The sequence below is a fragment of the Gadus morhua genome, chromosome 16 (assembly GCF_902167405.1).
Source record: "Gadus morhua chromosome 16, gadMor3.0, whole genome shotgun sequence".
Classification (NCBI taxonomy): domain Eukaryota; kingdom Metazoa; phylum Chordata; class Actinopteri; order Gadiformes; family Gadidae; genus Gadus; species Gadus morhua.
The window spans coordinates 22,113,958-22,128,447 of NC_044063.1; the positions used below are offsets into that span (position 1 = coordinate 22,113,958).

The 14,490-nt window shown below is 45.2% G+C and overlaps 1 protein-coding gene and 1 long non-coding RNA gene across 2 annotated transcripts in view; both read right to left on the reverse strand.

Moving 5' to 3' along the window:
* Positions 1–3,446: 3,446 nt before the first annotated feature.
* Positions 3,447–5,516, reverse strand: LOC115528936 (uncharacterized). The gene is made up of 2 exons (XR_003973406.1): positions 4,701–5,516; positions 3,447–3,584 (listed from the first exon to the last, which is right to left on the reverse strand). It is a non-coding gene; the product is annotated as an uncharacterized LOC115528936 (long non-coding RNA).
* A 4,884-nt stretch (positions 5,517–10,400) lies between these two features.
* sorl1 (sortilin-related receptor, L(DLR class) A repeats containing) overlaps positions 10,401–14,490 on the reverse strand; it is a 54,926-nt gene continuing 50,836 nt past the window's right edge. The window contains exons 46-48 of the mRNA XM_030381513.1: positions 13,999–14,191; positions 11,773–11,982; positions 10,401–11,164 (exon numbers count right to left, since the gene is read on the reverse strand). Coding sequence (XP_030237373.1) covers positions 11,097–11,164; positions 11,773–11,982; positions 13,999–14,191 — 471 coding nt within the window. The 3' untranslated portion in view covers positions 10,401–11,096. The remainder of the gene's footprint in view (positions 11,165–11,772; positions 11,983–13,998; positions 14,192–14,490) is intronic.

A 14,490-nucleotide genomic window follows, 5' to 3' on the forward strand; every position in this document is an offset into this window, starting at 1 on the left:
TAAGGGGAGGAGGAGCCTGTAACAGGTTACATTACGGGGAGGAGGAGCCTGTAACAGGTTATGTTAAGGGGAGCAGAAGCCTGTAACAGGTAATGTTAAGGGGAGGGGGAGCCTGTAACAGGTTACATTAAGGGGAGGAGGAGCCTGTAACAGGTTACATTACGGGGAGGAGGAGCCTGTAACAGGTTACGTTAAGGGGAGCAGAAGCCTGTAACAGGTAATGTTAAGGGGAGGAGGAGCCTGTTACAGGTTACGTTAAGGGGAGGAGGAACCTGTTACTGGTCACGTTAAGGGGAGGATCCTGTAACAGGTTACATTGAAGGGAGGAGGAGCCTGTAACAGGTTACATTAAGGGGAAGAGGTGCCTGTAACAGTTTACATTAAGGGGAGGAGGAGCCTGTAACATGCGTATGTTGGCCATCGCCCAATTTTCAAACACACAGTAGAATCAGTTTTACGATTGATTCAGCAAAGAATACAATAAAGACCATGGAAATGTAACTCTTATTTGTTATCCAAATAATTAGCAGTAGGGCCGAGATCGTTTATTGGCCTGTGGCATGTGCCACCGCGACCACTGACATACCATGGCATATGCCGTTCTGGAACGGTAACTGCCGTTCTGAAACGGTAACTGCCGTCGCGACCACAGACATACCATGGCATATGCCGTTCTGGAACGGTAACTGCCGTTCTGAAACGGTAACTGCCGTCGCGACCACTGACATACCATGGCATATGCCGTTCTGGAACGGTAACTGCCGTTCTGAAACGGTAACTGCCGTTCTGAAACGGTAACTGCCGTCGCGACCGCTGACATACCATGGCATATGCCGTTCTGGAACGGTAACTGCCGTTCTGAAACGGTAACTGCCGTCGCGACCACTGACATACCATGGCATATGCCGTTCTGGAACGGTAACTGCCGTTCTGAAACGGTAACTGCCGTTCTGAAACGGTAACTGCCGTCGCGACCACTGACATACCATGGCATATGCCGTTCTGGAACGGTAACTGCCGTTCTGAAACGGTAACTACCGTTCTGAAACGGTAACTACCGTTCTGAAACGGTAACTACCGTTCTGAAACGGTAATGCCATGGCATATGCCTTTCTGGAACGGTAACTACCGTTCTGAAATGGTAACTGCCGTTCAGGTGGAACGGTAACTGCAGTTCCCAACAATGGTATGTGACACCAGCATAACTCCTCCGTATAATTTCAAGACAGGTATTGCCATAAATGTAAAGGTATATATATTTGGTATTTATTGACACAATATCACAACATAACGCCGTAAATAAAGGGATTTACACGTTTCTCTCGTCCGTGCTGTTGTAAGGATATTTCCGATCTGTTTGTTGTTGCTTTTGTAATGACAGATGCTTTTGAAAACAGCCGGACTTGCTCCGGTGACGGTAGTTATAGCCTAGCCTTCTGGTGGCCATAGAGCTATAGTCTATTGCTTTGTTCCAATATCCATACTATCCGCAGTCATTATACTTTATTTTAGTATGACTTATTTTTTATATAGTTTGAGTACGTAGTGCGTTGCAATTAAGATCAGGGCGAAAGGAAGTGTAGTGAAAGGACCCGAATGGTATACTCAAAACGGTCAAACCGATGAGTGTGGATTGATGTACACCTTTCGTGCTCCACGGCAGCGATCTTAGCTACGTAGCTGAAGAGGCGGAGCCAGGCTGAGCCAACGTCGGCGCATTTTCTTTAATAGGTCCATGCATTTTCCACGTATCCTGCATTAATGGAGTCATTTTGTAGTTTTAATAGCTTTATAACTACTATGTGTAAAGAGTTCACCGTTCAAAGCGAGATGTTTATTGCGGTTGCGATCGTAGTTTCCGGTTAGTGCACCAGAGCCAGGTCCCTATAGGGGTGGCACTGTAGGCTATGGCTAGACAGTCATCCATTTTTCCACTCGTGTTTTATCAAGATGTTCTAGTAGCGTAGCCTATAATAAAGCCTACTGTATGACTGCTTCAGCACATAACTATTCAATAGGCCAAATATTAAGTTTTGCATTTGTTCTTATTGGTGTTTAACCAAATATTTTAAGTAGGCCTATAGGTTCCTATCATTTAACCCTGATCCAGTGTCATAAACCTTTCTATATCGACATGATCCAGTGGTATCATGGCATACAGGCCAAAAGTTTTTCCGCTGGCAAGCCAATTATGTTAATCGGAAGTTCCATTTCCTACTGGAACCACCGTTTTCCCGCTGGCATGCCACTCATGTAAAATGGTATTACCAGTTTCTACTGGCACCTACCGTTTTTCCGCTGGCATGCCACTCATGTAAAATGGTATTACCAGTTTCTACTGGCACCTACCGTTTTTCCGCTGGCATGCCGCTCATGGAAAATGGTAATTACCAGTTTCTACTGGCACCTACCGTTTTTATAAGAATGATTGTGTAGCTGTGAATCATGAGTGGTATGTGTGTATGAACGGGCAAATACCACAGGAAAGGAATATCTACTGGCAAACGGTAGGTGCCAGTAGAAACTGGTAATTACCATTTTCCATGAGTGGCATGCCAGCGGAAAAACGGTAGGTGCCAGTAGAAACTGGTAATACCATTTTCCATGAGTGGCATGCCAGCGGAAAAACGGTAGGTGCCAGTAGAAACTGGTAATTACCATTTTCCATGAGTGGCATGCCAGCGGAAAAACGGTAGGTGCCAGTAGAAACTGGTAATACCATTTTACATGAGTGGCATGCCAGCGGAAAAACGGTAGGTGCCAGTAGAAACTGGCAACGCACTACGTACTCAAACTATATAAAAAATAAGTCATACTAAAATAAAGTATAATGACTGCGGATAGTATGGATATTGGAACAAAGCAATAGACTATAGCTCTATGGCCACCTAGAAGGCTAGCCCAGCTAACAAAATGACGTCCCTAGGACGTCCCCTGAACGTCCCCGAAAGTTAAAAGGACGTCGCAAGGGAACGTCCCCACAACGTCTTTTTGTAGGGTTCCCTAAAGATCCCGGGGACGTCGCAAACAAACGTCCCCGGGACGTCCCCGGTACGTCCCCATGACGTCCTTTTGTATGGTTCCCTAAAGGTCCCGGGGACGTCGCAAACAAACGTCCCAGGGACGTCTATGTAACGTCCTCACAACATTTAGGGGACGTTCAGGGGACATCCCCAGATTTTGGTAGCAGGTCATGCTTTGGACCTTCATATATGCAGGATCAATTTCTCAACCTAGTCACATGCATTTAATGGATATTTTTCTGTATACAAAGTATATATGCATATTAACTAGTAAAATGTAGCCTATAGTGAAAAACTAAACTAAATGAGTTCACTCAACAATGTTATTTAACTTCTTTATTTAAAATAAATCTACTTACAGTATAACAGGCTGTATTGTGTATGTAACTTATTATGTATATGCTTATAGAAGAAAAAACACTGTTTAAAGTATAAACAAATTCTTTATTTATGGGTTAAAGCCTGGATTGACTCCTCTCCCTCCTCCTCCTCCTATTCCTCCACTTCGTCCTCCCCCTCCTCCTCCTCCTCGTCCTCCACCAGGTCGTCCGGAATCAATACCTGCAACAATTAGCTACAGTTAGACAACAGAGCAATTGTACCTGCTTTTAGTGAGAATTATGATGTAATGTAATGCATTAGTATATTAACATAAAAACATCCGATAATGGAGGATTCACATGGAGTAACTGCAGAGCAAATGCGAACATTAAGGCTTCAAGAACATTATTATGAAGAGTTTGCCTGATCTGATCTGCTATCATTTTATCCCAGTGTAACGACCTAGCCGGTGACATAATCAGCTGAGCTAACGTTATTCACCGTAGTTCTAAAGGGAACTACTTTTCGAGGGAGATGAACTTAAACAGAGTATACATTTAATAAGCATGCAATACGAATAAGAAAAAGGCTAATTATTAAAGTATTTGAATTGTTTTATTATGTTGGCCGGCGCGAAGTAGAATAAACTGAATAATCACCTCAAGGCAGGGCAATAAACAGTTTGATATGCCCGGCTCGCGGAAGGTTACCGCCCTCGACTTCGTCTCGGGTAGTAAGCCGTCCGCGAGCCGGGCATATCAAACTGTTTATTGCCCGGACTCTCGGTGATTATTCCTTACTTATATCACTGCTCTTTTCATCACAAAAATGCCATTACATCTTTATTACAGGCAGCATTACATAGGAGCAACACGACTGGCGCTCCACTCGGCTCTCCACTCTGTTCGACGTAGCAACAGTAACTCAGAGAGCATGCGCGTCTGAGTCCGTAACCAGGACAACAATGTCAAATGGCAAAGGCAGCCAACTGTCATTCTGATGCTTTTCTCGCTTAACGTCTTGTGGCTCTTGTCAAAAAGTAACTAGCTTTTGAGCTACTAGACTATAGCAGTAGTCTTAACCTGTCCAAAAGTAGCCAATTCAGCTGTTTTTGTATTTTATATATCCTTAATGGGGCAACACAACTGACGTGTAGGCATATTCCTACTTAGTGCTATCGATAACATTGTTTATACGCGTGTGTCGCGACATCTCAATTTAGCCGACTTCTCTTCAGTTTGAGCTAGTTGTACAGTTATTAATATCGATATTCATAGCTATGGCATTTTCACGTTAGATAAACATACAAATACATAGATACAGGTAGAACGTAAGTTTGTATTAAAATGTATTTACCTCAAATGATGTCCTTCGGGTGTCTGTCCTTCCCACCTTCACAAAAAACTAATCTAAACTATTCAACTATAACACTATACACTATACTAATAACACTATACACTAAACTACACTATAACATAACACAATAACAACTAAATAACTAAACTATCAATACTAAAACTTAAGTTAAATATATATTTACACAAAATGATTATAAAACGGTACTTTTACTAGCTGGATGTGGGATCAAAAAATTGCTGTCTCTCTCTCTCTCTCTCTCGACGTCTCACTCTACAACAGGGTTCACGAGCGTTGATAGGGACCCAACCAAGTAACCAGGCAGGTCCACGAGACGTCATGTCAGATGTCACGAGCAGCCAGGGAAGTTTCTGGAACGTCCGAGTGTCCCTCGAAAACTTCTAACATAATGTAATTTCATAACCAACCAGGGACGTTGCTGGAACGTCCCGAATGTCACCCGAAAGTTTTTAATATAATGTCATTTCATAACCAAACAGGGACGTTGCTGGAACGTCCCGAATGTCCCCCGAAAGTTTTTAATTTAATGTCATTTTCTTAACCAACCAGGGACGTTGCTGGAACGTCCCGAATGTCCCCCGAAAGTTTTTAAAATAATGTCATATCATAACCAACTAGGGACGTTCCTGGAACGTCCCCTGAAAGTTTAAAATTAAATTACTAATTGTGACATTTTAGGAACTTAAATAACGTCTAAACAACGTCCTAAGGACGTCCTAAGGATAACGTCACGGTATAACCTATAGGGGACCAAACAGGGACGTCCCCGAACGTCCCCAGGACGTCCCTTGTTAGCTGGGAGGCTATAACTACCGTCACCGGAGCAAGTCCGGCTGTTTTCAAAAGCATCTGTCATTACAAAAGCAACAACAAACAGATCGGAAATATCCTTACAACAGCACGGACGAGAGAAACGTGTAAATCCCTTTATTTACGGCGTTATGTTGTGATATTGTGTCAATAAATACCAAATATATATACCTTTACATTTATGGCAATACCTGTCTTGAAATTATACGGAGGAGTTATGCTGGTGTCACATACCATTGTTGGGAACTGCAGTTACCGTTCCACCTGAACGGCAGTTACCGTTTCAGAACGGTAGTTACCGTTCCAGAAAGGCATATGCCATGGCATTACCGTTTCAGAACGGTAGTTACCGTTTCAGAACGGTAGTTACCGTTTCAGAACGGTAGTTACCGTTTCAGAACGGTAGTTACCGTTTCAGAACGGTAGTTACCGTTTCAGAACGGCAGTTACCGTTCCAGAACGGCATATGCCATGGCATTACCGTTTCAGAACGGTAGTTACCGTTTCAGAACGGCAGTTACCGTTTCAGAACGGCAGTTACCGTTTCAGAACGGCAGTTACCGTTTCAGAACGGCAGTTACCGTTCCAGAACGGCATATGCCATGGTATGTCAGTGGTCGCGACGGCAGTCACCGTTTCAGAACGGTAGTTACCGTTTCAGAACGGCATTTACCGTTCCAGAACGGCATATGCCATGGTATGTCAGTGGTCGCGACGGCAGTTACCGTTTCAGAACGGCAGTTACCGTTCCAGAACGGCATATGCCATGGTATGTCAGTGGTCGCGGTGGCACATGCCACAGGCCATTAAACGATCTCGGCGTCTCTCATAATTAGTTACCACATGGTGGTAACAATTTACCACCATCGTCCTGTGTACCACATGGTTACTACAATGTTTCCCAGTAAATGGTCCCGAGGAGTGTATGATCCATGAACGATTCGTTCTCTTTGAACAAATCTTTTGTGTGATCCGTTACGTACGATCCGTATCTGCAAGTTGAATCATTTCGTTCTTGATTTTGTGCATGCTCATTTTATAGGGACCTGTTTCCTGAGTGGTGCTTAGATGTGCTTCCTAAAGTCCATCCTCAGACACATCTTTTCTCCATGTACCAAAATAAACCAAAATGTTGATTATGAAAACGAGAATGTTGGCTGTATTGTTTGTCTACTTGTCTGCTTAAAAACAAATTTTAACATAGGCCTATACCTTCTTCACTGTATGACCGTATATAATCCTGTATATGAGCGACTGCATTAGACGACCGTATGTGACACGCATTATTTATATGGTCCGATACATACAATCTATAGGCCTATCTGGGATTGTTCTTTCGTTCAATTCATCCTTTGCAGTCACGTGACTACCATGGCTACCTGGAGGGCAACACACGCCGACAAAATGGCAACGAACAGCGGCCAGCCAGGGGAATTTCTGCCTTGCAGATTTCCAATACTACAATCAATCAACTATTTAGACCATAAATGTTCAAATTAGATATCAAGAAAAGATAAACATACACGGAACTTGTGATCCACACACAGCACCCGCTGATGTGTTCATTACTTTGAAGTTGGCAACGTCTTGACCAGACGTGGAGTTTGGAGATATTTACATTTATCTTATAGAGAATCCTTCACCTTATACCGCACAAAAAATGAAAGCCTAAAAAAGTAAGGATGGCTAACTTTTTTTCAAGAGTGGGTTGATTAACAACATTAATGATTAACAACCAAGCCCTGATTGCAAGTGGTTTCCAACCGTTCTCAATTGTGGAGGACAAGGGATTCAGAAGTTTCACACAGGCTCTCAATCCTATGTATGTTCCTCCAAGCAGGATAATAACACTCTCAAAAAATGATTCCAAGACTGTATGACCGTCGGAATTACGGCATGACACCATTATAAAAGGTATACATAAGGGGTAATATGAAGAGCCGTTTGGGAGACGAAAGAGCCAGCTCTTCTTGGTGAGCCGTTCCAAGAGATCCGGCTCACTAAAAAGAGCCGAAATTCCCATCACTACAGCCTCCGCCAGTGTTGCCAGATTGGGCCATATTTCCCGCCCAATCTGGCAAAACGGGCTTTCCCCTTGACGGCAGAGGGAGGGTTATTTTCATTTTGAAATAATCGTAATTATAATATGCAATTAAACATTATATATTACTTATGGCAAATTCTAATCTTATGGACAATAATAAAACCATAACCCCGGCTTCACTCCTCGGCAGTTATTACATCCCATCGCACAGCAACTATCTGGCATATAGTTTTCACCTCAAAATACCAATTTTCATTCGTATGGTAAAACTGGCGACGTCCTGGCAGATACTTGATTAGTTGCTAAGTTGCTAGAGAACGCTGTTCTTGCCCGCCAGCCAGTCGTCGTGACGTCACTTGCAAAGTATGAATTTGCGCATCGAGCATGATCGATCCGTTTCGAAAAGGTTTTTTCATTTGCATGAACGAGATCCAAATACCCGGTTCCAAAAGGTCTGAACTTCGCTTCACTCTGCCTGCACATAAATACGTGCAGCGAGTATCACAGGGACACCTAATACACTATTGGATTTACGATTGGTGTTGGGAGTGTAATATTCAGAGTGTATGGTACCATTATATCTCCTTTCCCTAGTGTCAGGTGGTGGCCTGACTCAATAAACCGATCCCGCTCATGCATTCTCCTGATCATTCACCCCACGCTCCGTCATAGACTTCCTTTACATCTAAACTTATTGTCACGGTCAGATAACGTGTCACACCACTCATAGCTAGTCCAATCTAAACTCACGTGCTCCTCCTGTGGTACCTGCATGCCGTAACGTCTTTTTTTTAAAGGCACAGAATGCACTTCTATCAGCTCAACAAAATAACTTGCATAAAGCGCCAAACATAATCCTTACTTAATGTGCACACCATGATTATCATAAGATACCTCACATTATTATGGGGAACAAACAACCCAGGTCAGCTTCATGTTGTAAATTTAATTTGTTACAGTCAGAAAGTGAGGAACATCTGGTGAAAATAAAACATGTTACCATAGTCAATGTAAGAACTGTAATGCAATTATTAAGTACTTGTATTGGTAGTTCTGTATAAGCAACTAACCAAATGACATGGCCAGCGTCTGAAAGAAGTGGTATTGGTGCATCCCATTCAGCCGGCCAGAGTTCAGTCAGTAGTCTTACCTATTTAACTAAGGTACCTCTGTGTGTGTGTGTGTGTGTGTGTGTGTGTGTGTGTGTGTGTGTGTGTGTGTGTGTGTGTGTGTGTGTGTGTGTGTGTGTGTGTGTGTGTGTGTGTGTGTGTGTGTGTGTGTGTGTGTGTGTGTGTGTGTGTGTGTGCATCTGTGCGTGTGCGTGTACCTCTCTGTGTGTGTGCGTCTGTACCTGTGTGTGTGTGCGTCTGTGTGTGCGTCTGTACCTGTGTGTGTGCGTCTGTGTGTGTCTGTACCTGTGTGTGTGTGTGTGTACACCTGTGTGTGTACCACTCTGTGTGCGTGTACCTGTGTGTGTGTGAGCCACTCCGTGTGTGTGTGTGTGCGTGTACCTCTGTGTGTGTGTGTCTGTACCTGTGTCGGTGTGTGTGTGTGTGTGTGTGTGTGTGTGTGTGTGTGTGTGTACCTGTGTGTGTGTGCGTGCGTGTGTGTGTTTTAATCAACAAACCAAACAGTACATACAAGTCCATCATGTGTTTGTAAGGCATTACGTGGCTAAAGTAAGGCTGGTTCAACCAGACACCAGCATGAAAGTCTATCGGTTTGCGCTTGAGGCTAAAGAAAATGCAACTTGGTGAGGTTATTAACCAGCGTAAAAAACAAAGATTTACCTTAAGCTTTTACTTAAAGAACTCAAGTTAGAAGCAAGAGGATCACAGGACTTAAGGGAATAAAAACAGTGTTGGAAAACAGGCCGAAGAGGGAAGCGAGGTCAATAAGATCAGCTTCGGCACGGGAACCGATGGACATTGATTTGGTTATTTTGCACAGCATGAAATCCCAGACCGTCCACACATGGGGACATGGTTAGGGGGGGGCCTTCGCTCTGGGACCTCAACACTACGGACACAACCAGCATCATTCACATTTGATACATTAAGACCACACAACGCCTCAAACAATCACATCGAAAAGAAAATACATTCACGAATACAGGTCAAAAAAAATAAGAAAAACTGATAAAAAAAAAAGGAACAAAAACCACCAAATGAACTGGCAGAGAAGAGACTATTCAAATGGCTCAGTAGACAAAACATACACAGGCGTGCAGACATGCGGCCACTCTCAGCCAATGGGATGGAGAGGAAAAGAAAGCATTAAAAGTGGTACTCTTTCAAAGCCGTTTTTGGTATTTTCCATGTTCAATACCTAGAGGCCCCCGGGGCCCTCACTGGAGGGGCCTGGGCCCTCACTGCAGGGGCACCGCTACTGGCTTTGCCATTGTTGATTTATCCTGGATTATTTTATAGATTTTTTGCAGCGAGGGAATGGCGTCTTCACTTTGACGACGATCCCCCACAATTCCCTGAGTCCCCCCCCCCCCCCCCCCCCCCAAATGGAGGAGCCCCCACCCCTCCAACAACGCCCAGGGCCTAGGGCCAGCAGGGTTCCCCATGGTGCAGCGCTACACCACGGGGCGGAGTGGGGCTGCTGTTCTCCTGTCTACAACGAAGCCATTCAGGTCATTCATTGGCCTTCTTTCTATTTGAGGAAGTCTTCAACAGCGTTGGGCTCAGAAGGTGGACCACGAGTGTGCCGGCGGTAAAGGAATGAGCCAAAGAGGATCTTGGACACACATGACATAACATGATGCGTCGGCCAGCCCCGTACCAGATAGGCAAACAATTAGATTCCTGCACACAGCATTTATAACAGAATCTTTCTTTTTTTTTAATTAGCAATCAAACAGAAAGGGATCATTCATGGAAAATGGACCACAAGAGAAAATGATTATGTTTCAAGACACTTGCAAGGGTGTTTTACAACAAGCAAGAGATACATTAGTTGGCATGGCAGGTGCTGCCCCTCCAATATACACGTAGAAAGATGTGTGGTTTCAATATACATGTGGTTTACAGTGCATGGCTAAGTTCATTTACATCTCCTTAATGTCTTTATGTGTCTTGTGTGAGCGTTTGCGGATGTTTTCATAGTTTCATTATTAGTTGTTTTTTTCGTTGTACCGTTCCATCCAAGGATATATTGGCTTAAAGCAGGGACAGCTCCTATGGACAGTGAGTTTGCATTAAGAGACCGTTTCCCTTTACATGGCGTGACTGCGAACTCACATCCTTCACAGTTTGCCTTCAGTGTTAACCACCCTCCCCATCCCATCGACCCCATAAATATACATACATTTCCTTATATTCATACGTATCTCATGTTTTAAAAAAATAAGTTATTGCGCATCCAAAAAAGTGCAATGTTACATTTGAAAAATATCTCTTTCGCACCCCTCCCAGAAACCTCCATTCTGAGGGGCGGGTGTGTGGGGGATGTTGGGGAGGGAGTGTGTGTGTGTGTGAGGGGGGGATGTTGGGAGGGAAGAGGGGCGTCCCCCGCTACGCGATCACCATGGGAACATCGTCGGAGAAGCCGTTGATCATCGGGGTGTCTTCGTCATCGTCTCCTTCATCAGGAAGAACAAACAGAGAGGCATTTAGCAGTATGCCAAGTCATGCAGTCATTGGTCCACTTCAACATGGGGGATGGACCATGTGGAGAAGGACACTGAAAACGAAAAAAGAGCCAACTGCATTGTATGAACTCCTTCCTACTGGGCTGAGCACGGCTCCAACACCACAATAAGATGGGCTTGGTAGATCTTAAGAGATGCTGAGGCCGCTCACTGAACAGCAGAGACTAAGGATCTGATTGGGGACTGGTCAAGGAAGCAGGGGAGCTCCAACATCACATATTACATATTACCTGTATCACATCAGACCGAGGAGGGAAAGGTTTCACGGACAGTCCTGCTACCCTTCTACACTGCTGCATTGCAGAGGTTCTTGAGAGGAAGCTCTGCACTGCAGGGAAAACTTAGACGATTGTGTTCAACAGTCTGAGTCCCGCGATTGGCTCCTGTGATTGCTAGTAGCCCTCGGACAACAAGGTCCTGCTCCTCCACGCCACTCACGTCTTATTGAAAGCGACCGTGTAGTTGGCCGCATCGTGCCAGTCTTTTGTGTGAATAATATATATCTATATAGATATATATCCTAATAAATAAACCCTTACCTAGATCGTCCCCGGAGGAGAAGATGGCCGAGCCCAGGCGGGAGTTGTAGTGGGAGTTGGCGAAGGTGGTGAAGTTGTTCTGCAGCCGTCGGTGGCGCATGTAGAGTGCCAGCAGTCCGCCGCAAGCCCCCAGCAGAAGCAGGAACAGGACGGGCACCACCACCACCGCCACGTCCTCCGACGGGCCCTCAACCCTCTCCGCCAGGGCCCCTGGAACACACGCGGTTAAAGCTCTGCGCGCACAACCACGTCTTCTGTGGTGTTGCATGATGAATAATATCAGGCTTAAAAGTATCACAGGAACGATACAATGGTTTCACTAGTTCATGGATATCTAATCACCTAATCCACATGGCGGTCCCAATATGCTAGTACTCTTGATTCATCTAAGGTAATAAGTTATAACCCTTTCAAACATACACTGCAGGCTGGACATTCTCCGGATTATACCCGGAGGGGCTGCATTTCTTGTCATGACAAAAACGTCCTGAGACAAAGTGACTGCAATGGTTTAAAAATCATTCCGTGTCGTACAATGACTTGGTGAAATCATCTTCTGAAATGCCCATCTAGCCCCATCGCTAATTAGTTCATCTTCTATAAAATATATCAGTCAAAATACGATACATCTGTGAGGTCTCCTCCCAGACGTTGCATGCAACCGTTAACCAGTCCGTCAAAGATTCATGGGTACAGAACTGTTGTCCATTGCTTTCATGCAAAACATGTTGCTGATATATTTACTGTCAAATGAAGTGCAGTCAATTCAGTGAATTCCTGGACACTCTGCAAAGTTCAGCGATGGACTGGTTAACCAGTGTTTCCCATACATAGACCATTGTGTGGCGCGGCGCCACAGAATCAACATCGAGCGCCACGAATTGATTTGGGCTTTTTTTTTTTTTTTAATAACGCGATTTGGAAATCTAAAAATCGTTCCGTCCATTCATCTCCGCATAGCACTCGTTCTCCCTGTCATTCTTGCACACACACACACACACACACACACACACACACACACACACACACAGGGCCGACGGACTGCGGGGACAACGGGGACAGTTGTGGGGGGGCCCAAGGCAGAGGGGGGGCCCATGAAAAAAAAAAAAAAAAAAAAAAAAAAAAATATAATCATAATAATTACGCATCGGCCACGTCCCCCCCCCCCCCCCGTCAACAATCGCTCCATACCCCCCCCCCCCCCCCCCGTCAACAATCGCACCATACCCCCCCCCCGTCAACAATCGCTCCATACCCCCCCCCCCCCCCGTCAACAACTTAGCGCAGGGGGGCCCATTAGTACCTATAGTATAGGGGCCCAGGATTTGGTGCTACGGCCCTGCACACACACACACACACACACACACACACACACACACACACACGGAGCGACGATACGCTAACACATGAACCCACCGATGTCACCCGTCGCTTAGCAACCGGACACGCTGGGGTTGATAAGTTACCGGACTACTGTAACTACTACGGAGTGATAATAACACAGACGTGAATCAGGCAATAAATCCACTTTCCTTGACAGCGGTAAAGTTCGGTGTGCATTAAAGTACAGACGGAGTGGACCAATTGCGAACATCTGCAGCTGCTCTAAGTTAAACCCCAAACTAATCGGAATAAGTGTTTATAGCGGACTACACCACCTCTTCTATTCCGCATAGCATTCTATTCCGAACCGATTGAGTATATATATGATACTTTTCTATTCCGATTGAGCTGTTCTTCCACATCTATGCGGATCAGATGTGTAAACGCGGAGTTACATGCACACTCACTGACGGCTGATTTCGCCCGCTCCTCCTGTCCACGCGCAATGCTTGAGGTATTTGAGAAAAATATATTTGGCACAGAGAAGACGGTCTGCGACATTTGCAGTTTACCAAAGGTTAGTATGATATACTGTGGTCTAACACACCTTCCCAATTTTTTTTTTAACTCAGAAAAGGTAATATTAGCTTTATGAACTCAACGTTATTGATATTGAACATCCCGCACCCGTCATCATAGACGTCGTCGGTAACGCAGCGAACACAACGACACGGCGCGACGCCGTGTCGCGCGCCCCCCCCGCACCACACATTGGTCCTTGGTCTGTGGGAAACACTGGGTTAACACCCAGCAACAAGGGCAGCTGTGGACTGGTTAACACCCAGCAACAAGGGCAGCTGTGGACTGGTTAACACCCAGCAACAAGGGCAGCTGCGGCGGTACCTTTGCCCAGCTGGTCATAAAGGAGCAGGGCGGGCTCCCCACACAGCTGTCCGCCCAGCAGGCAGCGCGCCTGCACCGAGAAGCTGTAGTTGTGCCCGGCCAGCAGGCGGTTGATACGGAAGAAAGTCTCTGTGGTGTTGCCCAGGAACATGGTCTGGTTGCTCACGCTGTCGTACATGTGCACCTCGTAGCCCTGTGGGGGGAGGGAGAAAGATAAAGAGAGAAAGATAGACAAAGAGAGAGAATGAGAGAGAGCGAGAGAGATCAACACATTCAATCAAAGTAGATGATTGCGTCTATAGTATAACAGAGGGATGCAAAACTCGGCATAGAACAACCAGGCATAAATGATGTGCTATTACAGTGGGTCTCAACCTTTTTTGAGCAAGCGTCCCCCTGACCTTACCCTGATCCTCTGTGCGCCCCCCCCACGTTAAAAAAATAAAAATAAACTAACAACCCCACTCACACTCGTGTTATATTGCTTAAAGT